Below are 26,107 nucleotides of genomic sequence, written 5' to 3' on the forward strand. Positions count from 1 at the left end.
CAGCAGCCATGGCTCCCCACCTGGCCAGTCCCTCCCCCACCTAGCCCGTCCCCCCACACCCTCTCCTCAGCTGGGCGGTTCCCTCGCACCCCCAACAGCCAGGCAGCCCCTCACCAGCAGCCATGGCTCCCCACCTGGCCAGTCCCTCCCCCACCTAGCCCGTCCCCCCACACCCTCTCCTCAGCTGGCCAGTCCCTCCCCCACCTAGCCTGTCCCCCCACACCCCTTCCCCAGCTGGCCAGTCCCCTCACACCCCCAACAGCCAGGCAGCCCCCCACCAGCAGCCATGGCTCCCCACCTGGCCAGTCCCTCCCCCACCTAGCCCGCCCCCCACACCCCCTCCCCAGCTGGCCAGCCGCCATGCCACCTCCACGAAGAGCTTGGTGCACTTGATGTCGATGATGAGGGGCACGGAGTAGTCCACGGCCAGGCGCCGGGTGCGGTAGCCCTTGGTGACGAAGGACGAGAGCCGGCGCCCTCCGGCGTTGCGCATGGAGAGGTTAATGACCAGCTCAAAGTGGTTCTCGGCCAAGTAGTCCATGATGCTGCGCTGCGTCTCCTTGGCCCCGGCCTCGCTGCCGTCCGCCTCCTCGAAGTGCCAGTCCACAGCCATCACCTGCCCGGCAGGAACCAGAGCCCCACTGCCGTGACCTGGGCATGAACTGGGGCAGGGGTGGCCCTGCTCCCGGGGCCCAGCACAGACTGGGGTTGGGAGGTTCCTCGCTCCAGGGACCCAGGGATGGATGGGGGCAGCAGAGGACGAGTGGCCCTGCTCCCAGGCCCCCGCACAGACTGGGGGCAGGGCAGGCGGTTTCTAGCTCCAAGGACCCAGGGATGGATGGCAGGGCAGAGGTGTGGCCAGGACCGGCGCTAGGAGTTTGAGCGCCCTAGGCGCATGGCCATTTTGCCGCCCCGCACGCTGGTCCCGCGGCTCCGCAGTCCTGCCTGCGGACGGACGGCTGCTCCCACGGCTCCGGTGGAGCTGCCACAGTCGTGCCTGCGAGAGGTCCACTGGAGCCGCGCGAGCAGCCAACCCTCCACAGGCACCACTGCGGCAGCCCCACCAGAGCAGCCTGCTGCCCCCTCCGGCAAAATGCCGCCCCCTAATAATGCTGGCACCCTAGGCGATTGCCTAAGGTGCCTAAATGCAAGCGCTGGCCCTGGGAGTGGCCCTGCTCCCGGGGCCCAGCACAGACTAGGGGCAGGGCGGGGCAGGGGGTTTCCTTGCTCCGGGGATGGATGGGGGTGTGGGGGGGGGCCGAGAAAGAGTGGCCCTGCTCCCGGGGCCCAGCACAGACTGGGGGCGGGGCGGGGCAGGGGGTTTCCTCACTCCGGGGCAGACCGGGAGACAAGGGAATGGTGACCCTGCTCCCAGGACCCAGCATGGAAGGGGTGTTACCCTGTGCTAGTAACCCAGGCACTGGCGGTGCAGCCCTCCCCACTCCCCCCAGAGCAGGGCAGGGCAGGGCAGCCCCCCACGGCCCGGTACCTGGACACCATGCTCGGAGTAGAAGTCGGCAGTGCCCAGGCTGGCATACAGCTTGTAGCCCAGGCTCTCCAGCGTGCGCACAGTAGGCAGCAGCTCGCTCTTGTTCTGCAACAGCCACCAGAGGGGTCAGAGCAGGCCAGGCCTGGGCAGCCCAGCACCCCCCTGCCCCAAGGCCCCTCCACCCGCATGGCCCCGCTGGACTGAGCTGTCACTAGGAGCAGGGATTCCTGGGCCTGCTCACAGCCTAGGGGGTTGGGACACAGTGGGAATTGTTAGACATGCTTTTTTGAGTCCTGTGCATGCCTGTCTCCCCTGTGTGCGGCACTGTTCCCCCGCGGGTGGGAGGTCTGGGGGCTCTGGGGCAGGTGAAGACACAGGTGTGGATGGCGCCTGGCGGCCTGGGCCCTTAGCTCCCATCTCCATGCAGCTCTCGAGAAGACAAGGGCAGATCCCACGGCTGGGACGTGGACACCTGGCGACCAGCGACCCAGAGAGAGGTGCTCCTGCCTCTCCGCAGGGGGCTGAGCCCCACCCCCCAGCTCGGGAACAAAGGCCTGAGGGTGAGGGGGTTAAGTGTGGGCTGTGGGGAGCAGTCGGGGGCACCCCAGGAGTCTGACAGGAGATCGGACAGATGGGGGGACAGAGCTTGACCCACGGAGGTCACTGCAGCTGGGCTGGGCTGTAACCGTCACTCCTCTGGGCTCCCCAAGGGCTGCCTGGGCCGTGTGCCGGGCCGCGGATACACCCGCCTGTCTGCCCACGCTGGGCTGGGCTGTAACTGTCACTCCTCTGGGCTCCCCAAGGGCTGCCTGGGCCATGTGCCAGGCCGCGGATACACCCGCCTGTCTGCCCGCGCTGGCTGGGTGTCCCCGCAGACGCTGGGGGGGGTGCTGCTCCCCCAGATTGTACACGTCTCCCCCAGGGTCTGTCCCAGACTCGCTGCCCAGAGCTCCTGGGGTGGGGCAGGGGGGCTGCAGCCCCAGGGGCCCAGTGTCATGAGGAGGGGAGGCCACGTGGCTCACCCTGGGGGAAGAGTGAGACCCTGGGGGTCTGGGTCATTGAAGGCCCCTCCCAGGGACTGTTCCCAGGCTGGGGCCTCGCCCGGCAGAGGTGCCTGCCTATTAGCAGTGTGACGAGGGACCTGGACCACGTCAGTGTGAAGAGCCAGCCTAGAGCAAGCTGCAGGGTTGGGCCTCCCTGCCTCAGGAGCAGCCTGCTTCATCTCCTGCTGCTTTTGGCTGCTGCAGGAGTGTTCTGGATTCTGAAACGAAGTCGCGTTGCATTGCAGCCGTCCAGCACGAGGATTCAACCTTCGCATCCAGCATCTCTGAGCATGTGCTGGGGCCCCGCCCCGCCCTCACCTTGTAGCTGCCGATGGTCAGAAGGATGTTCTTCTTGGGGATCTTAAAGCCGGTGCTCAGCATGGCTTTCAGGTAGGCCTCACAGCGGTTCTCCCCAAAGCAGGCCACCTCGCCTGTGCTGGTCATCTCCACGCCCAGCACCACGTCTGCCCCCGCCAGCCGTGAGAAGGAGAACTGGGGAACCTGGGGGTGCAGAGGGCAGGGGGGGCTCAGCAAGCCAGACAGCCATGGTCACTGCCTCCACTGCTCCCCAAACGCTCACCTTGACTCCGACGACCCCAGTGCCTGTCATCAGCCCCACCGACTCCACCTCCTCGCCCATGATCACCTGGGTGGCCAGGGCCACCATGTCCACCCCCAGCGTCTTGGAGACAAAGGGGAAGGAGCGGGAGACGCGCACGTTGCACTCGATCACCTTCAGCTGGTCGTCCTGCAGACAGACAGGAGTGTGGGGTGACCCATCCCGGCGCCTGGAGACCCGAACCCGCCCTGCCCAGCCTGGCTAGCAGCCCAATGGACCTATCATTCGTGATCAGAACAGCCACGCTGGGTCACAGCAAAGGCCCCTCTAGCCCAGTGTCCTGTCTTCCCAGGGTGGCACACTGCTCCCGCTCTCAACTCTGGCCTGGAGGGAATGTGGGCTCGGCTGCAGGAGATGCTGCAGAGCCCACAGCTGCCAGCAGGGGAAGGGGCCCCCCCGGCCCTCCTCCCATCACCCCATGACTCAGGGCATTGAGGCTGACTGCTCCCTGGGTCCTGCTGCCCCATGGCGGTACCTTGGCAATGAGCTGCAGGTTGAAAGGCCCCGTGACCAGCAGCTCCTGCCCGATGGCGTGAACAATGGCCTGGATCCGCTCCAGGGTCTTGGGTGTGATGTCCTGGGGCGGCGTCACCAGCGTGGCATCCCCCGAGTGCACGCCTGCGTTCTCCACATGCTCTGAGATGGCGATGGCCACCACCGTGCCGTCACAAGCCACGGCGTCCACGTCGATCTCCTGGGGGGGGGACCGGACCCCTGAGCACTCCCAACCCCCACTGTACCAGGGTGCCCCCCCGCCCACTCTCCCTGCTGGTACTGCCCTCCCCACTCAAACCCCCTAGTGCACAGACCGCACCAGAGTGTGCCCCAACCCAGCCCCTGCCTGCCAGTACCACTACTCCCACCCAGTCCCTGCCTGCCCCCCGCACCCCCGCCAGTACCACCCTACACACACACACAGCGCCTGCCTGCCCTCCACCACTTGAAACCTGAGTGATCCCCAACTGCCAGGCAGCGCCTGACCCGACCCCACCCCTCCGGGCCCTGTGCAGCCCCCGCAGCTGAAGCACCAGACAGGCAGCCTGCCCAGGCTAGAGCCGCGGAGAGTCAGGCGTCTCCGCCAGCATAACCTGGGGCCGGGCCCCCACAGAGACGTGGGGGTGTTCAGGGTCCCCGAGGCCCCCGAGCGAAGCTCTGCCACCAGCTGCCAGGAAGTGGCCCCCTGTGGCCGACCCCCCCACAGAGCCGGGCCCGCGCTGACCTTGGCCTCCTGGATGAACTTGGAAATGACAACGGGCTGCTCCTTGGACACGGCCACGGCGCTGCACAGGAACTTCTCCAGGTCGCTGTCAGAGTAGGCCACGTTCATGGCGGCCCCGCTCAGCACGTAGGAGGGGCGCACCACGCATGGGTAGCCCACCTTGCAGCAGAACTGCTTGGCCGACTGCGGACAGAGAGACAGGCTGGGCAACCCGCCCCTGCCCCATGGCATGCCCGGGGGCAGCTGAGCCGGGCAACCCGCCCCTGCCCCATGGCATGCCCGGGGGGCAGCTGAGCCGGGCAACCCGCCCCTGCCCCATGGCATGCCCGGGGGGCAGCTGAGCCGGGCAACCCGCCCCTGCCCCATGGCATGCCCGGGGGGCAGCTGAGCCGGGCAACCCGCCCCTGCCCCATGGCATGCCCGGGGGGCAGCTGAGCCGGGCAACCCGCCCCTGCCCCATGGCATGCCCGGGGGCAGCTGAGCCGGGCAACCCGCCCCTGCCCCATGGCATGCCCGGAGGGGGAGCCGGTCCGCCCAAACCACCCCCGCCCCATGGCATGCCCGGGGGGGGGAGCCGGTCCGCTCAAACCCCTCCCCCACCCCACAGCCCGCCTGGCGGAGCTGGAACCAGCAACCCATCCCTGCCCCATGGCATGCACGAGGGGTGGAGGGGGGCACACCTGGGCTGGGCAGCTCCTCCCTTGCCCCACGGCACACCCTGGGGGAGCTGGGCCGAGCAACCCTCCCCTGCCCCACGGCATACTTGGGGCAAGTAACCCCTCCCCTCCCCATGGCACATGCAGGGAGCACTTAGCAGCCCCTCCCCTGCTCACCCCACAACACACACACAGGGGCTCCACTGCTCCTCTCCCACCCCACAGCACACATGGAGAGGAGACCTGCAGCCCCTCCCACAACACATAGGGAGGGGGCAGCATCCCCCCCGCCCCACAGCCCCGCTCACCTCCATGTCGGACAGCTCCTTCCAGAGGGGCTGGCTGATGCCGATGGTGTCCAGCAGGCGGGAGAACTTGAAGCGGTTCTCGGCCGAGTCGATGGCCTCGGGAGAGGTGCCCAGGATGCGGCACTGCTGCCGGTGCAGAGCCATGGCGATGTTGTTGGGCAGCTGCCCCCCCATGGACAGGATCACGCCCTCGGGGCTCTCCAGCTCGTAGATATCCATCACCACCTGCCGGGGCCAGGGGACAGTCCAGCCGGCAGGCGGGGAGCCGGGCCAGGCCCCTCCAAGGGCACAGGCCTTGATGGCACAGGCACCCAGCCAGACGGGCCCCTCCTTCCCCCCAGTGGCATGGGCCCGCCCCCCACTGCATGGCAGTTCGGCCAGTAAAGGCATCAGGGCCGCTCCCCCTGGCCACCTGAGCCCCTCCAGTCGCATGGGCTCCCCCTGGCCCCCAGCCCGAGCGCCCCGGCAGGCTCACCTCGAAGGAGATCTCATCGAAGTAGAGGCGGTCGCACATGTCGTAGTCGGTGCTCACTGTCTCCGGGTTGTAGTTCACCATGATGGTCTTATAGCCCATCTGCAAGAGAGGGGAGCCCTGAGCTGGCGAGACCAGCATGAGGGCACGGAGAGCCCTGGCCAGCCCGCCCCACCCTGCCCGCTGACCTTGCGCAGCTCCTGGATGCAGCCCACGGCGCACCAGTCGAACTCCACGCTGCTGCCGATGCGGTAGACGCCGGAGCCGATCACCATGACGTGGGGCTCACGGAAGGCCAGGTCGTGCTCCGTCCCATTGTACGTCAGGTACAGGTAGTTGGTCTGCGCCGGCCACTCTGCCGCCACCGTGTCGATCTGCTTCACCACGGGCAGGATCTTCAGATCGTGCCGCATCTTCCTCACGGCCAGCTCCGTGCTGCAGGGAGGGCAGAGCTGAGAGCAGGGAGAGATGCCCTCCCCCTCCTGCACCCCAACATGCGGGGACCCCAGCACCCACGGCTGCGCCTCGCCAGAACATCCGGGGCAGCAGCTTTCTCCTTTCTGAACACCGGACGCTGCAGCAGGAGCCCTGCCCCACACTATTTCCCCTCCAGCCCCACTCCTGACTCACTCCCCTCCAGGCCCCACCCCCACTCACTCCCCTCCAGGCCGTCCCCCTGCTCACCCCCCACTGCTCTCTCCCTCCCCCCTTCTTCCACACTCCACCGCCCTCCGCCCCAGCAGCTGGGCTCCCTCTGCTCCTGACCTGGGACAGGAGCTGCAGCCTGAGGCAGAGGCTGCTGCTGGTTGATGACCCAGCACCACCGGTAACCGGACTTTTGGTGTCCGGTCAGAACATCAGACCGGACACTATTCAGGTCCCATTTTGAGTGGCCACCTGGCACTCCCAGCTGATCCTGCCAATCAGGCTGCAGTGCATGCTGGGAGCTATCAGCTCCGTCCCACTCAGAGAAGCAGCTGCTGGATGTCGGCATCAAGCCCTGTCCCCTCCCTCCGTGCCCGGCTGACTCCCCCAACTCCGCACTGGGCATTACCTGAGCACGGCCAAGGCCACTTGCTTGTCGGAGAAGCCCAGCTGCTTGGCTTTCTTGAGCACGTTGGAGGGCATAGAGCTCTGCCCCTCGCGGTAGGACTCCAGCCGCACTGCATGGTCCGTGATGTTCTTCATCTTGTGCAGGAACCAGCGGTCGATCTTGGTCAGCTCATAGAGCCGCTCAATGGGGTAGCCGGCTCGCAGGGCGGCTGCCAGCACGAAGATCCGTTTGTCAGTGGGCGTCTCCAGCTCCTGCCAGGAGGGAGCAGCTCAGCCAGGATCCGGGAGAGACCCCAGCCTGGACTTCGTGCTCCGTGACCCACAGAGCCCCCGACCCCCCCTACTCACCACGTCGGAGGCTGGCTTCACGGTGTGGTCAAAGCCTACGCAGTTCTCATCCACCATGCGCAGCGCCTTCTGGAAGGCCTCCTCGAAGTTCCGCCCGATGGCCATGACCTCCCCTGCAGGAGGAGAGGGGACACAGTGAGTGGCCAGGGCCAGGCTGGGGGAGGCAGGCGCTATGCTGGGGCTGGCCAGGGCTCGGCCTCTGCGAGGGGGCAGCCCCCAGAGAGCTGCCCCACGTCGGGAAGGGGGGGAAGCCCCCTCTGCACAGCCTGAGTCGGAAAGGCCAGGGGGAGCCGCCCGGAGTCAGGGTGTTGGGTCCCAGGTGCCTCTGGCCAGATCGGGAAGCGCAGGAGTCCAGATGTGGCAGGGGCTGCTGTGCCACGCACCCACACTCTTCATGGAGCTGCCAATCTTGGTGCTGACCCGCAGGAACTTGCTGAGGTCCCAGCGCGGGATCTTCACCACGCAGTAATCCAGGCTGGGCTCAAAATTGGCCGTGGTGGAGTTGGTGACGGAGTTCCTGGGGGTTAGGGGACAGAGCAGGTTCAGCACCCAGCCCCCACCAGCAGGCACCCCAGGGGCCATCCAGGAGGGGGCAAGGGAGACGGAGGCCTCACTGGGGGAGGGGCGGGGCGGGGCAGGTGAGCTCAGGAGCCAGGATGACTCTCCAGCGAGACGAGATGGGCAGTGGGGGCAGCCCAATATCTGGTCCCATCCGAAGCTGGACTAGCCAAAGCCCCAGGAGAGGGAACTTACCAGCCCGGGGCTTTAGGGGGGACATGATCTGGAAGGGGCAGTGACTCCCTGAGGAGTGTGCCCCGCTGCCTGTCTCACCTTCCCAGCACCACATGAGGAAGACTGGCCCGAGGAGGCCTGGACCCAGGGCCTGGTCACAGTGGCTCATGGCCCGGCTGCCGCCCTGCTCACAGGCCGTGTGAGCAGCACCCACCACACAGCCTAGGAGCCTTCTGGATTCTGAGCCACACCTGCCAGGGGACATCGGCCCCCGGGCCCCACCCCGAAGCCATTACCTGAGGACGGGCAGGGGGATGCCCAGAGCTAGTTTAGCTGCCACGTAGGCCAGCGGGTAGCCAGTCGCCTTGCTGGCCAGGGCGGAGCTCCGCGAGAGCCGGGCGTTTACCTCGATGATGTAATACTGCGGGCAAAGAGAAGGGCACGAGATGCTGCTACAGCTGCCCAGACCCCGGCTCCTCCAGCTCCGGGGCCAGGCATGGGCACAGAGCAGGGGCGCTGGACAAGGGGGGGGATCGGGGGCAATGCCCTCCTCCCACTTTTTACCAGCAAGGAGAAGTGAGGAGAGGAGAGGAGCAAGCAGTGGACAGGGCCCTGGGGGAAGGGGCAGCCTGGGGGCAAGGCCTCAGTTCAGGCACTGATGCCCCCACTTTTAGGAAGTGTTCGCTGCTCCTGGCACAGAGCCGGGCCAGGGACGCCGCGGCGCTCCGCCGGCGCTCGTTGGAAGGGCCCGGAGCGGTGCAGGGGCAGCGGGCCGGGCCAGGGACGCCGCGGCGCTCCGCCGGCGCTCGTTGGAAGGGCCCGGAGCGGTGCAGGGGCAGCGGGCCGGGCCAGGGACGCCGCGGCGCTCCGCCGGCGCTCGTTGGAAGGGCCCGGAGCGGTGCAGGGGCAGCGGGCCGGGCCAGGGACGCCGCGGCGCTCCGCCAGCGCTCGTTGGAAGGGCCCGGAGCGGTGCAGGGGCAGCGGGCCAGGCCAGGGACGCCGCGGCGCTCCGCCAGCGCTCGTTGGAAGGGCCTGGAGCGGTGCACGGGCAGCAGGCCGGGCCCCATGCGATGCAGGCTGGGGCCCACTGGCCAGCTCTCACCTGCTCCGATTCGGGGTTCAGCGCATACTGGATGTTGCACTCGCCCACAATGCCCAGGTGCCGGACCACCTTGATGGCCGTGTGGCGCAGCATGTTGTACTCCCGGTCGTTCAGCGTCTGGCTGGGAGCCACCACGATGGACTCGCCCGTGTGAATGCCCAGCGGGTCCAGGTTCTCCATGTTACAGACCTGCCAGGGGGAAGCATTTCACCCCACTGCCCCTTACTGCAGGGAGGGAAGCCACCCGGCCGCCCCAGCCCGGCCTAGACTGGCGCAGAGACGCAGGGTCCAGGCCCCAGGCTGCCCTCAACAGGCAATGAGGTGGGAGCAGCCGAGCGCAGTCGGGGGACTCTGCCTCCCTCTGATGCCCACAGCCCCAGCACACTGGGCATGGGGGGCACTGCAAGGGGTGGAACAGGCTCCCCAGCCCAGGGGCCCCCACTGGGCACCTTAGGGACATGCCAGTCCTTCCCCTACCCCCAGGACAGGCTGGGGACCGGAGTCAGAGCCAGGCCCCAGGCCAGCACGCAACTCCCGCCCAGCCTCCTGGGGGCGCCGGAGCTGGCAGATACCCAGCCCCCAGCACACGCATGAGGCCAGGGAGCCCAGTGGGGATGGGGCCCCTTCCTGCTGCACCCTACACCAGCCCAGCTCACCAGCCTGCCCCTCCCTAGAGCAATCCCCTCCCCTGGTTCCTCTCTGCCTGGGTGCCCCCCACCCGCTGCCCCCCACACCCTGGGCACTGCCCAACTCCCTCCCCACGGCAGCTCCCTCTGCCTGGGTGACCCCCCCAACTCCCTCCCCATGGCAGCTCCCTCTGCCTGGGTGCCCCCCACCCCCAACTCCCTCCCCACGGCAGCTCCCCCTGCCCGGGTGCCCCTCACCCACTGCCCCCCCCCACTCCCTCCCCACGGCAGCTCCCTCTGCCTGGGTGCCCCCTCCCCACGGCAGCTCCCTCTGCGTGGGTGCCCCCCACCCCCAACTCCCTCCCCACAGCAGCTCCCTCTGCCCGGGTGCCCCCCCACCCTGGGCACTACCCAACTCCCTCCCCACAGCAGCTCCTTCTGCTCGGGTGCCCCCCACCCGCTGCCCCCCCCCACCCTGGGCACCGCCCAACTCCCTCCCCATGGCAGCTCCCCCTGCCCGTGTGCCCCCCACCTTCTGCCCCCCCCACCCTGTGCACTACCCAACTCCCTCCCCATGGCAGCTCCCCCTGCCCGCGTGCCCCCCACCCGCTGCCCCCTCCACCCTGGGCCCCGTCCAACTCCCTCCCCACAGCAGCTCCCCCTGCCCAGGTGCCCCCCACCCGCTGCCCCCTCCACCCTGGGCACCGTCCAACTCCCTCCCCACGGCAGCTCCCCCTGCCCAGGTGCCCCCACCCTCCTTCTTACGGTGATGCAGTTGTCGTAGGCATCGCGCACCACCTCGTACTCGATCTCCTTCCAGCCCTTCAGGGACTTGTCCACCAGCACCTGGGAGGTGTGTGCGAAGGCCTGGCTCACCAGCGCCGTCAGCTCCTCCCGGCTGTTGGCGAAGCCGGAGCCCAGGCCCCCGAGGGCATAGGCCGAGCGCACCAGCACCGGGTAGCCCAGCCTCGAGGCCGCGGCCTGAGCCTGCCAGGACCAGACCAAGGAGTCAGAGGGGCCGAGTGGGGCTCGGGGCCGGGCAGCAGGGCTAGCGCTGCACTGTGGGGGGGCAAGGGGGAGCAGAGGGGGCTGTGCTACGGGGGGACAGTGGAGGCAGTGGGGGAGGGGGAGCAGTGCTGCAGGGGGAAGTGCTGGGGGGGCAGCTGGACTCACTGGGCAGAGATCACAGGGTGAGGCAGTATCCCAGGGGCTCAGAGGTGTTGTCACGCCAGCCCCAAAGGGACAGGGGGACCCCCAGGGGGGCTGCGTCACTGAGGGACTGTCTGAAAGCTGGAGCACAGCAGGGATCCTGGGGATCCCCAACAACCGCCCCTCCAGGGCAGGGCCCCTCGTTGTCCAGGCCCCCCTTGTACCTGTTCCAGGGAGGGGACCCCCATTGTCCGCCCCCCGCCCCCAATACCTGCTCCAGTGAGAAGGCCGCCTCGCTGGGGGCCACGTGCTCGTCGATCTCCTCCATCTTCTCCACGAAGACCTTGCGATCCTCCGTCATCTCGATGGAGACCATGGGCGTGCCCAGCACCCGCACCCGGTACCGGGCCAGCACCCCACCCTGGGTCAGCGCCACCCCGCAGTTCAGTGCCGTCTGGCCCCCGAAGGTCAGCAGGATGCCATCCGGCCGCTCGTTCTTTATCACCTGGGGGCAAGGGAGGGGCTGGGACTGGGGGGCCAGGCAAGAGCCAGGATCCTCCCCCAGGGGAAGGGCTCGGACTTGGGGGCCGGCCCAGAGCCAGGATCCCCCCCAGCCCCCAGGGGAGGGGCTGCAACTCGGGGGGGCCAGCCCAGAGCCAGGATCTCCCCTACCCCCCCAGGGGAGGGGCTGCGACTCGGGGGGCTGGCTCAGAGCCAAGGGAGGTTGTGGAATCTCCATCTCTGGAGATATTTAAGAGTAGGTTAGATAAATGTCTATCAGGGATGGTCTAGACAGTATTTGGTCCTGCCATGAGGGCAGGGGACTGGACTCGATGACCTCTCGAGGTCCCTTCCAGTCCTAGAGTCTATGAGTCTATACCCCCCCCATCCCAGGGGAGGGGCTGGGGGGCCGGCCCAGAGCCAGGATCCTCCCCCTGCCCCTGGGGGCAGCTCCTCCAGTTTGCCATGTGGTTTTCAGGGGGCTTGGACTCCTGGCCACACCCTGTGTCCCACAGGGCGGCTCCCATCAGCTCCAGGCCAGTGCACAGGCCCCCCCATGGCCCCCTCCCCAGGCTGGGGCTCACCTGCGTGACGTACTCCGGCGTGAGGGGCAGGAAGTACACCTTGTCGGCCAGCCCCTTGGAGGTCTGCACCGTGGCGATGTTGGGGTTGATCAGCACGGTCTGGATGTTCTCCTCCTTCAGCGCCTTGATGGCCTGGGGGGGGGGGGGCACCATGACAGCCCACAGTGTCCCTCCCCCATATCCCTCCACCACCCTCCGCCCCTTCACCCAACCCTCCCGCCCCATATCCCTTCGCCATCCTCTGTCCAAGCCTCCTGTCCCCATATCCTCCACCACCCTCTGCCCCTTCCACCAGCCCTCTGCTCAAACCCCTCTGCTTCTTCCCAACCCTCGTATCCCTCCACCACCCTCTTCCGCCATATCCCCCTCGCAGGGCCAGCTCCAGGCACCAGCCGACCAAGCATGTGCTTGGGGCGGCACCTTGGGGCAGGGCGGCGCTTGGGGTTTTGGTTTTGTTTTCGTTCGGTTCGTCAGGGCAGCGATGGAGGGTGTTTTTCTTTGGTTCGGCAGCATGGCACTGGGGTGGCGGTGCTCGGAGGGGGGAAGGAGCTTGGCGCGGTGCTGGAGGGGCGGGGGCTGGTGCGGTGCTTGGAGGGGGGCGGGGGCTGGCGCGGTGCTCGGAGGGGGGTAGGGGCTTGGCGTGGTGCTGGAGGGGGGTAGGGGCTTCGCGCGGTGCTCGGAGGGGGGTAGGGGCTGGCGCGGTGCTCGGAGGGGGGCAGGGGCTGGAGCGGTGCTCGGAGGGGGGCAGGGGCTGGCGCGGTGCTCGGAGGGGGGCAGGGGCTTCGGGCAGCGCGGTGCTCGGAGGGGGGTAGGGGCTTCGGGCAGCGCGGAGCTCTAAGGGGGCGGGGCTTCGGGCAGCGCGGAGCTCTAAGGGGGCGGGGCTTCGGGCAGCGCGGTGCTGGGGGGTGGGATTTCAGCGGCACAGCGCTCGCAGGGAGTACAGTGGGGCGGTGCCCTTCTTTTTTGCTTGGGGTGGTAACAAAGTTAGAGCCGGTCCTGCCCCCTCGGCCCCAACCCTCCCGACCCGTATCCCTCCACCACCCTCTGCCCCTTCACCCCAATCATTTTGTCCCCATATCCCTCACCCACTCTCTGCCTCTTTGCACCTACCCCCTCTCCCGACTTCGCACTAACCGTACTTCAAAATAACATCCTCTAACCCCCATGTTTGTACAAGACGTAACTATAGACAAGTGGCACGTCTGCCTCGCAGGGTATCATTTGAGAAATCCTGATCTGTTGAGTGTCATTGTTCTGCTAATAGGTGGGTATCACCATCCTCTATGAAGGTGTGAAAATCTGCTCTGTTCCTGACCCGCGAGGCGAGTCTGGGGCAGGGGCGCTGATGAGCACCTGACAAGCAACAAAGGAACTGACATGGCCAAGCTGCTCGGAGAGTCACCAGCAGGGGAGTTGTAAACAAGACAATGACAGTTCCCCCAAGGACGCTTTGCAGCTCCCGCAGGCCATGGGACTGCTTGGCCCTATGGCCCAGCAGACACTTTTCCAGGACAGAGGGTCGGAGTATAAACGGGGGAATCAACCTCTGCCCAGGCCGCGTGACCCCCTGAAAGGCAAAGAGCTAACGCTGAACTGCGGGGAGGGGTCCCAGGCCGAAAGGAGACAGCCTGTGAAACGTATCGCAGCATGCGGCCAAGCAGCTTGTTCTGCTCTTCCAATGACCAGCCCTGGCAAAGTCTAAGAATTACAGCAGAAATAACAGAGAGCTCGGGGAGCTAACTACTTCCACCTTCTAGGCCCACAGTGCTTATCATCACTTCCCCGCGCTCGTACACTCGGTTCAGCATGTGAGCGGGGGACTAGCCGTCGCCTTTGGCGGAGCGACAGGCTAATTCATGAGCTCGCATCGAGCCGGGGGAGGCGCACATTTCTGGGGTGCAAGGCTGGGGGGGTTGTGGGAGTCGCCCTGGATAAAGGTCGCGAGTGGCATTTCGCTGGGGAGCCTCTACATGCAGATGGCTCGAGAGCAGGGCTGGAGGGGCTGCTGGTCGCTAGCAGAGGCGGGCTGGAGCCAGCCTGGGCTTGAGGGTTAAGGGGACACAGTAGCTTCACAGTCTAACTTGTACCCTGGGGGGTGTCAGCCCCCCTACCCCTTGCCCCCTTTCCACCAATCCCTCTACTCTCACATCCCCCTGCAGCCCTTGTCCCTGCCCCACCTCTCAGTGCCCAAGTGAGGCCAAGAGCACCCAGAGGACTCACCTGCGAACCAGAGTAGTCGAACTCCCCAGCCTGCCCTATGGAGAGGCCCCCCGAGCCCAGGATAAGCACCTTGCGGGGCCGGGCTGCGTCCCTGTCCGCTGGGGGCTCCTTGTACGCCAGCCACTCCTGCAGCCTCTGGCGCACTGGGGAGAAAAGCCAGGCCCGGCGGCCATTAGCCTGGCCAGTGGATTGGGAGCATCTTCAGCAGGGCCAAGGCTCAGGCCATGCTCCCACTGCGGACACCCACCTGGGGCATCACCCGGCTCTTCCCCCTGCTGGCATCACCACAGCCTGATGGTGCCACCCAGGGGGGCAGAAGGGCAGACACGCCGTTGCAGCCTGAGCCTAGTGCTCCTGACGAGGCGGGGAGGCCAGGAACCTCCATGGAGTGGGGTCTGGCTCCCTGGGGGGGTGTCCGGTGCCTTTGTCCATAGCATCACGAGGGGCTCAGGGAAACATTCCCTAGAAGTGCTCCACGTCGCCGCAGTCACATCCAGAGGCCCCTCATCTGGAGCCTGCCCTTGCCTCAGAGGGTGGCATGGCACAGCAGCACCCATGGGGGCAGGGCCCTCCCCCCACTGCTCAGACAAGAACCACTAAAGACTGGCTGGGCCGCGGGAGTCTCCTCCCAGGGCACAGCCCGTGGGCCAGGACCCAGCTCAGCACGCCCCCCAGGCCAGGCCAACTCCCACCTGTTCTGGAGTTTTGGCTGCCAGCGCTCAGGTCCCGCACAGTCTCCAAGAAGACGTCAAAGAGGCCCACGAGGTCTGTAGGGCCAGCCCGGTGCTCTGGGTGAAACTGAACGCTGCAAGGGAGTGCCAGCCCGGGTCAGACACGCAGTGCTCCCCACCACCCCCCGCCAGCCTAGGTCAGACACCCCACCACCACCACCACCACCTAGCCCGGGTCAGACACGCACTGCCGCGCCCGTCTGCCCGCCCCAGCAGCCCAGGTCAGACACACACTTGTGATGACATAGGGACTGTCTGTGTGGGGGTGAGAGCCGGGGAGGACTTTAGGTGAGGGACAGGACCTAGGCCTGTAACCTGAGCCAGGTAAGGGGGGAGGGGTGTCAGTACCTTTTGCCCAGGAAGCTGGACAAAGGAAGGGGCCGGCTGGAGGGGAGTTAGTTCAGTTTTGGTTTTGGGCTGGGTCACACCCCCCTATAAGATGCTCCCCTTTTCATGTCACTGGGAAAACTGCTCAGGACCTAGAAAGAGAGGTCAGGGACATGCTGGCTTTGGGGGTGATCCAGCCATCTTCCAGCCCTTGGGCCTCGCCAGTGGTGCTGGTCCCCAAAAGGGATGGGTGGATCCGGTTCTGTGTGGACTATTGAAAGCTCAATGCCATCACCGTATCTGATGCCTACCCCATGCCCAGGCCTGACGAGCTCCTAGACAAGCTGGGAGGTGCTCGGTACCTCACCACTATGGATCTTACAAAGGGCTACTGGCAAGTGCCGCTGGATGCAGATGCCAGGCTGAAATCGGCCTTTATCACCCCTCTGGGGCTCTATGAGTTTCTGACCCTGCCCTTCGGCCTCAAGGGAGCGCCGGCCACCTTCCAGCGCCTGGTGGATCAGCTACTGAGGGGGATGGAGAGTTTTGCCGTGGCGTATATTGACGACATCTGCGTCTTCAGCCAGACCTAGGAGGACCACGTGTCTGTGTGGGGGTTAAACAAGTGCTGGACTGACTCCGAGAGGCTGGGTTAACCGTAAAGGCTGAGAAGTGCAAGGTGGGGATGGCTGAAGTATCTTACCTGGGCCATCGGGTGGGGAGCGGCTGCCTAAAGCCAAGGCCCGCTCCCCAAACCAAAAAGCAGGTCCAGGCCTTTATTGGGATGGCGGGGTACTATTGAAGGTTCGTGCCCCACTTTAGTGCCATAGCCAGCCCCATCACTGAACTGTGCAAGAAGGGGAAGCCAGACAAGGTGATCTGGACTGAGCAGTGCCAGCAGGCTCTCCGGGCGCTGAAGGAGGCTCTGGTTAGTGGCCCAGTTCTGGCAAACCCAGATTTTGACAAACCCTTTATGGTGTTCACAGATGCCTCAGACACGGGACTGGGGGCGGTGTTGATGCAAGAGGATGAAAAGGGGGAGAGACACCCCATCGTGTACCTGAGTAAGAAGCTGCTACCCCGGGAACAAAGCTACGCGGCCATCGAGAAGGAATGCCTGGCCATGGTGTGGGCCCTTAAGAAGCTAGAGCCATATCTCTTTGGGCGACACTTCACCGTGTGCACCGACCACTCTCCCCTGACCTGGCTGCACCAGATGAAAGGAGCCAACGCCAAGCTCCTGAGGTGGAGCCTGCTCCTGCAGGACTATGACATGGACGTGGTCCATGTGAAGGGAAGTGCCAACCTGACAGCGGATGCGTTGTCCCGGAGAGGGGGCCCTGAACTTCCCCAGGGCACTGGGCAGAGTGACCCCGCTCAGTTCAGTCTCGAAGGGGGGAGAGATGTGATGGAGTAGGGGCTGTCTGTGTGGGGGATGGGAGAGCAGGGGATGTCTTTAGGTGAGGGACAGGATCATTAAGCCTGTAACCTGAGCCAGGTGGGGTGGGAGGGGTGTCAGCACCTTTTGCCCGGGAAGCTGGACAAAGGAATCGGCCGGCGGGAGGAGGGGCAGTTCGGTTTGGGGCTGTGGGACGGAATTCAGGGTATCCTAAACTGGGATCCAAGCACCCTGAACCCCCAGAAGGACTCCATTGAGGGGTCCTGACTGCGCCTACAAGCTCTGCTGTAACCTTTGTTCCTGTTGTCCAATAAACCTTCTGTTCTACTGGCTGGCTGAGAGTCACTGTGAGTCCCAGGAAGAGGGGTGCAGAGCCGGACTCCCCCACCCTCTGTGACAGCACTGCCACGCCCGTCTGCCCACCCCACCAGCTCGGGTCAGACACCCCCGCCCCCCATGCCAGACAAGCAGCGCTTCCCCCCACCCTCCCCAGCCAGCCCAGGTCAGACACACACTGCCGCACCTGCCCACCTGGGTCACACACATATTGCCGCACCCGCCCGCCCCACCAGCCCGGGTCAGACACCACCACCACCACCCCCACTATTGCCAGACAGGCAGCGCTCCCCTGTCCCCCAGCCCTAGTCAGACATGCACTGCTGCGCCCCACCAGCCTGGTCAGACACCACCTCCCCCCACCAGTGCCAGACATGCAGCGCTCCCCTCCGCACAACATGCACTGCCCCACCCTTGCTAAGACCCTGCTACGCAGCACCACAAGCCATGCCACAACCAATCTGCTCTGCTCCGTGACATCGCTGCGGGGCCATCCAGGCACAGCTGAGCCTGATGCCGTCCCCTGGGGCACCCAGGACCCCCCCTGCACTCCCACCTGAAGAAGGGCTGGGTGTGATGCACCAGGCCCTCGTTGGAGTGGTCATTGGCGTTGGTGAAGAGCGCGGCCCAGCCTGGGGGCAGGCTGCCCGGCTCCACCGCGAAGCCATGGTTCTGCGAGGTGATGAAGCAGCGCTGGGAATCCTCGTGGATGCAGGGCTGGTTGTGGCCTCGGTTCCCATACCTGGGGGCAGGAGTGGAGGGGTCAGCAAGGGCCCAGGGCCGAGGCCCCAGCCCTGGGGAGCTTGTGACTAGCTGGTCACAGCCCCCCGCCCTTGGGAATGGGCGGCTTGCCCGAGGCTCTGCCCAGGGAGCAAGGGGCCCAATGGAGCCATGCGGGGCAGGCTCAGGGAAGATGGGAGCAGCGAGCAACAGGCCTCCCCCCGCCGAGTGATCCCCCGGGCTGGGCGCAGATTCCAGGGAGACAGGAGAGGGCAATCCATGCCAGAGCCTGGTGCGGCGCCTGCTCCCCACCAGCTCTGTGATTTGATCCAGATGCTCTATTCCTACATCCAGGGCATTGATAAAGCTGGGACACCAAAGTGGCACCAGAACAGACCCCTGCGGAACCCCACGCGGGACCCCCCTGCCATTGACACCGTCCCATTCACAGGGACTCGCTTTTTGGGCCTCCGACCACCTCTAAGCATAGGAATAGCCACGGTCCATCCAGCCCAGTATCCTGTCTGCCGACAGTGGCCAGTGCCAGGTGCCCCAGAGGGAGTGAAGCTAACAGACAGTGATCAAGTGATCTCTCTCCTGCCATCCATCTCCATCCTCTGATAAACAGAGGCTAGGGACACCATTCCTTACCCATCCTGGCTAATAGCCATTGATGGACTTAACCTCCATGAATTTATCCAGTTCCCTTTTAAACATTGTTATAGTCCCAGCCTTCACAACCTCCTCAGGAAAGGAGTTCCACAGGTTGACTATGCGCTGTGTGAAGAAGAACTTCCTTTTATTTGTTTTTAACCTGCTGCCCATTAATTTCATTTGGTGACCCCTAGTTCTTGTGTTATGGGAACAAGTAAATAACTTTTCCTTATTCACTTTCTCCACACCACTCATGATTTTATAGACCTCTGTCATATCCCCCCTTAGTCTCCTCTTTTCCAAGCTGAAGAGGCCTAGCCTCTTTAATCTTTCCTCATATGGGACCCTCTCCAAACCCTTAATCATTTTAGTTGCCCTTCTCTGAACCTTTTCTAGTGCCAGTATATCTTTTTTGAGGTGAGGAGACCACATCTGTACACAGTATTCGAGATGTGGGCGTACCATGGATTTATAGAAGGGCAATAATATATTCTCAGTCTTATTCTCTATCCCCTTTTTAATGATTCCTAACATCCTGTTTGCTTTTTTGACCGCCTCTGCGCACTGCATGGACATCTTCAGAGAACTATCCACGATGACTCCAAGATCTTTTTCCTGACTCATTGTAGCTAAATTAGCCCCCATCCTATTGTATGTATACTTGGGGTTATTTTTTCCAATGTGCATTACTTTACATTTATCCACATTCAATTTCATTTGCCATTTTGTTGCCCAATCACTTAGTTTTGTGAGATCTTTTTGAAGTTCTTCACAATCTGCTTTGGTCTTAACTATCGTGAGCAGTTTAGTATCATCTGCAAACTTTGCCACCTCACTGTTTACCCCTTTCTCCAGGTCATTTACGAATAAGTTGAACTCCGTATCCACATAATGCAACTTTGCCGAGCCCGCTTTGCTCCAGCAGCCCCCAGCTGGCATGAGCAGGGGAGCTCCATGCTGGGCATGCAGTGGGGCAGGGGAAGGGCTGCCTGCGGCGCTCAACCCCGGCACACTCACTTCATCTTGTAGGTCTGGGCACCGATGGCCAGTGCAAGCAGCTGATGCCCCAGGCAGATACCAAAGACGGGCTTAGGTTGGGGCTCAGCCAGCAGTCGGCGCACGTTGGCGATGGTCTGTGAGCACGAGAGCGGGTCCCCGGGGCCATTGCTGATGAAAAGCCCATCAAACTCTGCAGGGACAGGACGGGTCAGCAGCAGGGCAGCACCTATGATCCCCCCAGCCTCCCTGATAGCCCCGCCCCCTGGGGTGCCCCCACCATCCCTCACCCCTCCAGGGCACCCCTGCCTCCCTGTTATCCCTACCCCTGAGTGCCTCCGCCTTCCCCCAACCCCCCTGGGGTGCCCCTGCCTTCCCCTGTGCCAGCAGCCCCCCACACCGGGCACCCTGCCCCATCAGCACCAGGGGCCCTACGCTCAGCCATCCCCAGCACCCCACACGTGCCGGGCACACTGCCCCGGTACCCCACACTGGACACTACACCCTCAGCTGCTCTCACTGATGGGCCCCAGCCCCCTCCACCAGAGCCCCTCACCTGCACTGTCCAGGGGGTGGTCCCAGGGCACCACGGTCACAGCTGCCCCCCGCTGGCACAGGCACCGGATCTGGTTGAACTTCAGGCCACAATCCACAGCTGTGATCCTGACTGAGCCACTGGGGTTGAACACTCTGGGCTCCTATGGGGAGAAGGGATGAAGAAGGCCAATGGCAGGCCAGCCAAGAGCCCGCGCGACTCCCTGCCCCACCCTGGAGCTGAGGGGAGAAGGGGACGGGGTGAGGGGAGGAGCCCGGGGTCACAGATCCATGGGAACAGGTGCTACACCCCAGCTGGGATCAGTCTCTTGGGGGACCCCCTCAAGGGCCAGAGCCCCAGGGGTCCCACTCGTCCTGAGGGTCTGCCCCGCAGCCGCATTGCCTCCAGCCCCCGGCTTCACACCAGGAGCTGAGCCCGTGGGAACCAGCCGTCTCACCAGGGAGACCTGCCCACTCCTCAGGGACACCCAGCCAGGCTTCAGTGACACTGCCCGGCGCTTTGCAAACTGAGCAGGGTTTATTCGTCACCCGGAAGCGGCACTGGCAGCTCTCAGGTTAGCACGGAGAAACGAAGGTTAAAGCGAGTCCGTTCTGGTCCAGTCAGAGCCACCCAGCAGCCAAGCTGGAGTGACTCCGCTTGGGGATCCGTGTCTCCATCAGACACCTGCTTCAGTGCTTGCCTGCTCCGGCATTCCCCCCTTCAGTCCTTGCCTGGCCTGGCTCAGGCCTGGTCTGCACTAGGAACGTCCCTGGGCGCAGCTGCTTCTCTCGGGGTGTGGAAAACCCAGTCCCACAGCTCTGCTGCCCCAGCCACCCACGCAGACAGCGAAAGGCGTCTTCTGTCTCCCTCCCAGCCAGCACTGGGTTTGCAATGGTGCCATGGCACCATGGTGCCCAGGCCAGACTCAAAGGCCTTGACCCCAGACTGGGGCCCTGCCCCACACAGACCCCACCCCCACTCAGCCTCTTCTGTGGCTCAGCCCACTGCTCACTCCACCACCATTCCCCCACCACACCCCCGCACCCTGCAAGCGGCAGGCAGGGCCTGGGGCAAAGTGGGGGAAGGCGGGAAGAGGGAGCGGACCAAGACCCACAAAAGGTCAATCCGGCCCTGCTCCCGCCTGTGGGGGCGGTGGCTTGCCCAGACTGAGGGGGAAGCCCTCCTCTGAGGTGGCACAGACACACCCTCAGCCCTTCCTTCTCCCCTGGGGGCCTCTGCTCAGTCGCCCGCTGGGGGAGGGACCTTCCTCCAGGGCCACGCGTGTCCTGGTCACTGGGGCTTTCCAGTGTCTGCTACAGCAGGTTCCCCACGGCCACGGGGTCGCATGCAGCTGCTCTTTACGGACCCATTCGCCATGGCCCAGCCAGCTAGACGACACCCCCATCCCCTCGCATTCTGCACAGCCCCGGGAGCCATGTGACGCACCGTGCGGGGGGTGGGCTTCATCCAACATGCAGTAACCCCCCCCCCACACACACACACACACCCCAAACTCTTCCTGCCCGAGCGCCATATCTGGGCCCACGGCCGGTCCTGAGTGAGGCCAGCAAACGTTACAGAAAACCGCAGGGAGAAAGTCCTTGGCTCCTACCCCAGGAAGTGCCCCCAGGCTGGGCTCAGCCCAGTGCCAAGACCTAGCCCCATGGAGGGAGAGGCGACAGGGCGGGCCCAGCCCTACCTTCGCTGACACCTCCTGCACCAGGTGCCGCTGGTTGGGGTCCTCGAAGGGCACGTTCTTCTCTTGGGCCCCTCCCAGCACCAGCCTGCCCAGCAGCGTCCCCTTCTCTCGGATCCGCTTCGTCAGGGCCCTGGTGTCCACCCCTGGCAGGGATCCCAGCGTGAGCGCCAGAGCCCTGCCCACCGCCAGCCCAGCACCCAGCCTCGCCCCTGCCCCCAGTCTGAAGCCCCTGCCCCCTCCTCCCCCAACCCAGAGCCCCTGCCCCCTCCTCCCCAGCCTGGAGCCTCACCCCCATCTCCCCCAAACCAGAGCCCTACCCCTTCACCATCCACACCCACACCAAAGACCCCATCTCACCCCCTTCCCAGCCCCCAGCCTCCCACCTGCTCAGCTCCCGTGCCCGCCTGCTCCCCACCTTCCAGCCCGGGAACGTTCTGCTCCTTCAGCCACTGGTCCAGCGAGCGCACTGCGCTCCAGTGGCTGGGGATCTGCGAGCACTCGCCCACGATCAGCGCCGACACGTGGATCTTGCTGGACTCGAACCACTGCAGGCATGGAGAGGGGTGAGCCAGGCAGGTGCCAGGGTGAGCTCCGCGGGACCCCAGCTAATGCCCAAGCATGCAGAGGGCTGCCCCCACCCCGGGCAAGGGCATGAGCTGCTGTGACTGAGCACCTCTTGTCACCCACGGGTCCCACATCCACCTCCCAGGGACCCCCAGGCTGGGAGTGAGTGCCCCAGAGAAGGAGAACACAGCTCCAACCAACCCACTCACCCGCCCCTGTCCACGGGCCATGGCAGCCTCTGGGAACCCCTCCCCAGGCCTGGCATGTTACGGAGATGCAGGCCGGCCCCAGCCCCCTACCAGAGGGCACTCTGGGTGCGGGCTGCCCCAGGCCAGTGTTCTGTCTCACTGGCCCTATGGGGATGGGCAGGGCCCTGCTGTTGCTCCCTAGCTGCCCGGCAGCCAGTGCCCAAGGCAGAGGGTGCCAAGACAGCCAGCCATGGGCGAGGACTTGGCTGTCTGGGGCGGCACATTCCAGGCAGGCACCTCACAGGATGCGGCACAGCCTTTCCCTGGGGCCCCAGCCTTTCTCTAGCAAGCAGGTGGCTCTGTGCCCCGAGTGCCCACAAGCCCCACCCGCCGCGCTCAGGTGCCCCAGCATCTCTCCCCCACTAGCCACCTCTGTCTGTCCCAGGAGAGTCTCCCTGCAGCTTCGTCCACGTGCCTGCAGCGGCCAACAGCCCTCAAACAGCCCCGTACCCCACCCCCAGCCCTGCACTCACCCTGCTGAGGCCGTACTGGTCAGGCTCATCCTGCGGGACGCCATAGTTCCCAATCAGAGGGTAGGTCAGCACCAGGATCTGGGATTTGTAGGAGGGGTCTGTCAAGGCTTCAGGGTAACCCACCATGCCGGTCTGGAAGACTGCAGCCCGGGGCGGAAGGAGAAACAGCACTCAGAACAGCGCAGCTCTGCCAGCGCCCGGAGCACGGCACCACACCCGCTGGCAGCACTGGCACAGTGTGGCTCTGCCAGGGCCTGGAGCACGGCACCACACCCGCTGGCACAGCATGGCTCTGCCAGGGCCCCGGAGCACAGCACTGCACCCACCGGCAGCACTGGCACAGCGCGGCTCTGCCAGGGCCCAAAGCACAGCACTGCACCCACCGCCAGCACTGGCACAGCATGGCTCTGCCAGGGCCCCGGAGCACAGCACTGCACCCACTGGCAGCACTAGCACAGTGCGGCTCTGCCAGGACCCAAAGCACAGCACTGCACCCACTGGCAGCACTGGCACAGCGCGGCTCTGCCAGGGCCCAAAGCACAGCACTGCACCCACTGGCAGCACTGGCACAGCGCGGCTCTGCCAGGACCCAAAGCACAGCACTGCACCCACTGGCAGCACTGGCACACCATGGCTCTACCAGGGCCCCGGAGCACAGCACTGCACCCACTGGCAGCACTGGCACAGCGCGGCTCTGCCAGGACCCAAAGCACAGCACTGCACCCACTGGCAGCACTGGCACAGCGCGGCTCTGCCAGGACCCAAAGCACAGCACTGCACCCACTGGCAGCACTGGCACAGCGCGGCTCTGTCAGGGCCCCCTGGCACCGCGCGACTCTGCCAGGGCCCCGGAGCACGACACCGCACCCACCAGCCATTGGCACTCCCTGCCCTCCCTCATGGAGAGGGTGCTGCTGGGCTGTAGATTGGTGTATCAGTGCCAGGTGCCAGCCCCTCAGCCCCGGGGCCAGGGAGCTCGGCCAGTGCTACAGGCTGGTGATAACTTCCCGGGTACCTGGGGCGGGGTCTGGGCCTCTGATTACCTGCCCCACAGAGATGCACACGGTGCAGAGGGAAAGCTCAGCACAGGGTCTAAAGCCCGTGGCAAAGGAAGTGCCCCCAGCCACTGGAGGATGTTGCCAAAGGCTGAGGCCTGGCACCAGGCACCCCCTGTCCTAGGCTCTCCAGCTGCCCCCTCCACTGGGCACCAGCCTCAGGCACGGGGCACCCCCCACACTCCAGCTGGGGAGGAGAGAGACCAGCACGCTACAGAGCTGGTGGGAGCAGTGCAGGTCTGGGCACAGGGATCAGACAGAGCCCTCCCCTCCCCAGGGCCTGCCCCCCATTCCCTCCCCATCCCCCGCACCCCCCCTCCCCGGGGCCTGCCCCCCATTCCCTTCCCTCTCCATGCCCCGCACCCCCGCTGTCCAGGGCCTGCCCCCATTCCCTTCCCTCCCCCTCCCCTCCCCTCCCCAGGGCCTGCCCCCCATTCCCTCTCCATGCCCCGCACCCCCGCTCTCCAGGGCCTGCCCCCATTCCCTTCCCTCCCCTTCCCCTCCCCCCCTCCCCTCCCCAGGGCCTGCCCCCCATTCCCTCTCCATGCCCCGCACCCCCGCTCTCCAGGGCCTGCCCCCATTCCCTTCCCTCCCCATCCCCCCCTCCCCTCCCCTCCCCGGGGCCTGCCCCCCATTTCCATCCCTCCCCATCCCCCGCCCCCCCTTCGCTCCCCAGGGCCTGCCCCCCATTCCCTTCCCTTCCCTCCCCATCCCCGCCCCCCCTCCCCTCCCCTCCCCGGGGCCTGCCCCCCATTCCCTCCCCATCCCCCGCACCTCCCCTCCCCGGGGCCTGCCCCCCATTCCCTTCCCTCCCCATCCCCACCCCCCCTCCCCTCCCCGGGGCCTGCCCCCCATTCCCTCCCCATCCCCCGCACCTCCCCTCCCCGGGGCCTGCCCCCCATTCCCTTCCCTCCCCATCCCCGCCCCGGGCCTGCCCCCCATTCCCTTCCCTCCCCATCCCTCGCCGCAGGCCTGCCCCCCATTCCCTTCCCTCCCCATCCCTCGCCGCAGGCCTGCCCCCCATTCCCTTCCCTCCCCATCCCCCACCCCGGGCCTGCCCCCCATTCCCATCCCTCCTCATCCCCCGCCCCAGGCCTACCCCCCATTCCCATCCCCGCCCCCCCTCCCCGGGCCTTCCCCCCATTCCCTTCCCTCCCCATCCCCACCCCCCCTCGGGGCCTGCCCCCCATTCCCTCCCCATCCCCCGCACCTCCCCTCCCCGGGGCCTGCCCCCCATTCCCTTCCCACTCCATGCCCCGCACCCCCGCTCCCCAGGGCCTGCCCCCCATTCCCTTCCCTCCCCGGGGCCTGCCCCCCATTCCCATCCTTCCCCATCCCCCGCCCCCCCCGGGCCTGCCCCCCCGAGCTCCGCCGGGCCCCCTGCAGGGCGCCCCCGCCCCACTCACCCACTTCCCCGGCGGCGGAGCGCGCGGCCCCGAAGGGGCGGCCCCGGAGCACGGCCCCGTCCTGCAGCACCAGGCAGCCCATGGCGGGGCCGGCACGTGGGGCGCGGAGCGGGAGGCCGCGGGGACTGCGCGGGGGGAGCCGGATGCGGGCGGGGCGGGCCCGGGCGAGCCCCGCCCCCTGCTCCCGAGCCCGCCCCCGAGCGAGCCCCGCCCCCTCCTCCGCGCCCCCGAGCGAGCCCCGCCCCCTGCTCCCGAGCCCGCCCCCGAGCGAGCCCCGCCCCCTCCTCCGCGCTCCCGAGCGAGCCCCGCCCCCTGCTGCACGCTCCCGAGCGAGCCCCGCCCCCTCCTCCGCGCTCCCCAGTGAGCCCCGCCCCCTCCTCCGCGCCCCCGAGCGAGCCCCGCCCCCTCCTCCGCGCTCCCGAGCCCGCCCGAGCTTCCCCCCCCCCCCCCCGCTTTGGTGGGCCCGGTGGGCCCCGGGCTGCGGGGCCGGGCTGCTTTGCCAGTGCCCGGTGGGGCGGGGGGGGCAGGGCGCTAGAGACACCAGCCAGGCTCCTTCGCGGCCCCCCAGTCCCCCCTGTGTTTCCGCTCCCCTGAGCAGACAGCAGGTGTGAAAAACCAGGGCGGGGTGGGGGTCATTGGCGCCTGTCCCAAATGTGGGGACTGTCCCTGTAAAATGGGGGCAGCTGGTCACCCCTGCGCCTCCTCCCTCCGCTTTCCACTCAAACGCCAGGATCCAACCCCCCCCCCCCCGCTCGCTGGCCGCACCCTGGCGCACTCATTGACACCCGGCTGGCTGGGGGGCGGGCGGGGGGCAGGGCCGGCTCCAGGCACCAGCCCGGCAAG

General features: G+C 66.2%; 1 protein-coding gene across 2 annotated transcripts in view; it reads right to left on the reverse strand.

The window, feature by feature from the left end:
- Positions 1–25,352, reverse strand: part of CAD (carbamoyl-phosphate synthetase 2, aspartate transcarbamylase, and dihydroorotase) — a 41,281-nt gene extending 15,929 nt beyond the window's left edge. The window contains exons 1-26 of one of the 2 annotated variants that reach the window (XM_030554944.1): positions 25,265–25,352; positions 22,804–22,943; positions 21,934–22,063; positions 21,519–21,661; positions 19,841–19,982; positions 19,306–19,477; positions 17,471–17,656; positions 14,814–14,926; positions 14,122–14,264; positions 11,902–12,033; positions 11,088–11,321; positions 10,433–10,654; positions 9,042–9,230; positions 8,236–8,360; positions 7,591–7,724; positions 7,208–7,320; positions 6,861–7,111; positions 5,995–6,241; positions 5,810–5,908; positions 5,335–5,559; positions 4,371–4,553; positions 3,627–3,845; positions 3,113–3,280; positions 2,851–3,033; positions 1,490–1,594; positions 368–616 (exon numbers count right to left, since the gene is read on the reverse strand). In XM_030554944.1, coding sequence (XP_030410804.1) covers positions 368–616; positions 1,490–1,594; positions 2,851–3,033; positions 3,113–3,280; positions 3,627–3,845; positions 4,371–4,553; positions 5,335–5,559; positions 5,810–5,908; positions 5,995–6,241; positions 6,861–7,111; positions 7,208–7,320; positions 7,591–7,724; positions 8,236–8,360; positions 9,042–9,230; positions 10,433–10,654; positions 11,088–11,321; positions 11,902–12,033; positions 14,122–14,264; positions 14,814–14,926; positions 17,471–17,656; positions 19,306–19,477; positions 19,841–19,982; positions 21,519–21,661; positions 21,934–22,063; positions 22,804–22,943; positions 25,265–25,346 — 4,329 coding nt within the window. In that variant the 5' untranslated portion in view covers positions 25,347–25,352. The remainder of the gene's footprint in view (positions 1–367; positions 617–1,489; positions 1,595–2,850; positions 3,034–3,112; positions 3,281–3,626; positions 3,846–4,370; positions 4,554–5,334; positions 5,560–5,809; positions 5,909–5,994; positions 6,242–6,860; positions 7,112–7,207; positions 7,321–7,590; positions 7,725–8,235; positions 8,361–9,041; positions 9,231–10,432; positions 10,655–11,087; positions 11,322–11,901; positions 12,034–14,121; positions 14,265–14,813; positions 14,927–17,470; positions 17,657–19,305; positions 19,478–19,840; positions 19,983–21,518; positions 21,662–21,933; positions 22,064–22,803; positions 22,944–25,264) is intronic. The other variant, XM_030554943.1, reaches the window with a different exon arrangement.
- Between the last annotated feature and the right edge of the window lie 755 nt (positions 25,353–26,107).

This window comes from Gopherus evgoodei, chromosome 3 (genome assembly GCF_007399415.2).
Source record: "Gopherus evgoodei ecotype Sinaloan lineage chromosome 3, rGopEvg1_v1.p, whole genome shotgun sequence".
Taxonomy (NCBI): Eukaryota; Metazoa; Chordata; order Testudines; family Testudinidae; genus Gopherus; species Gopherus evgoodei.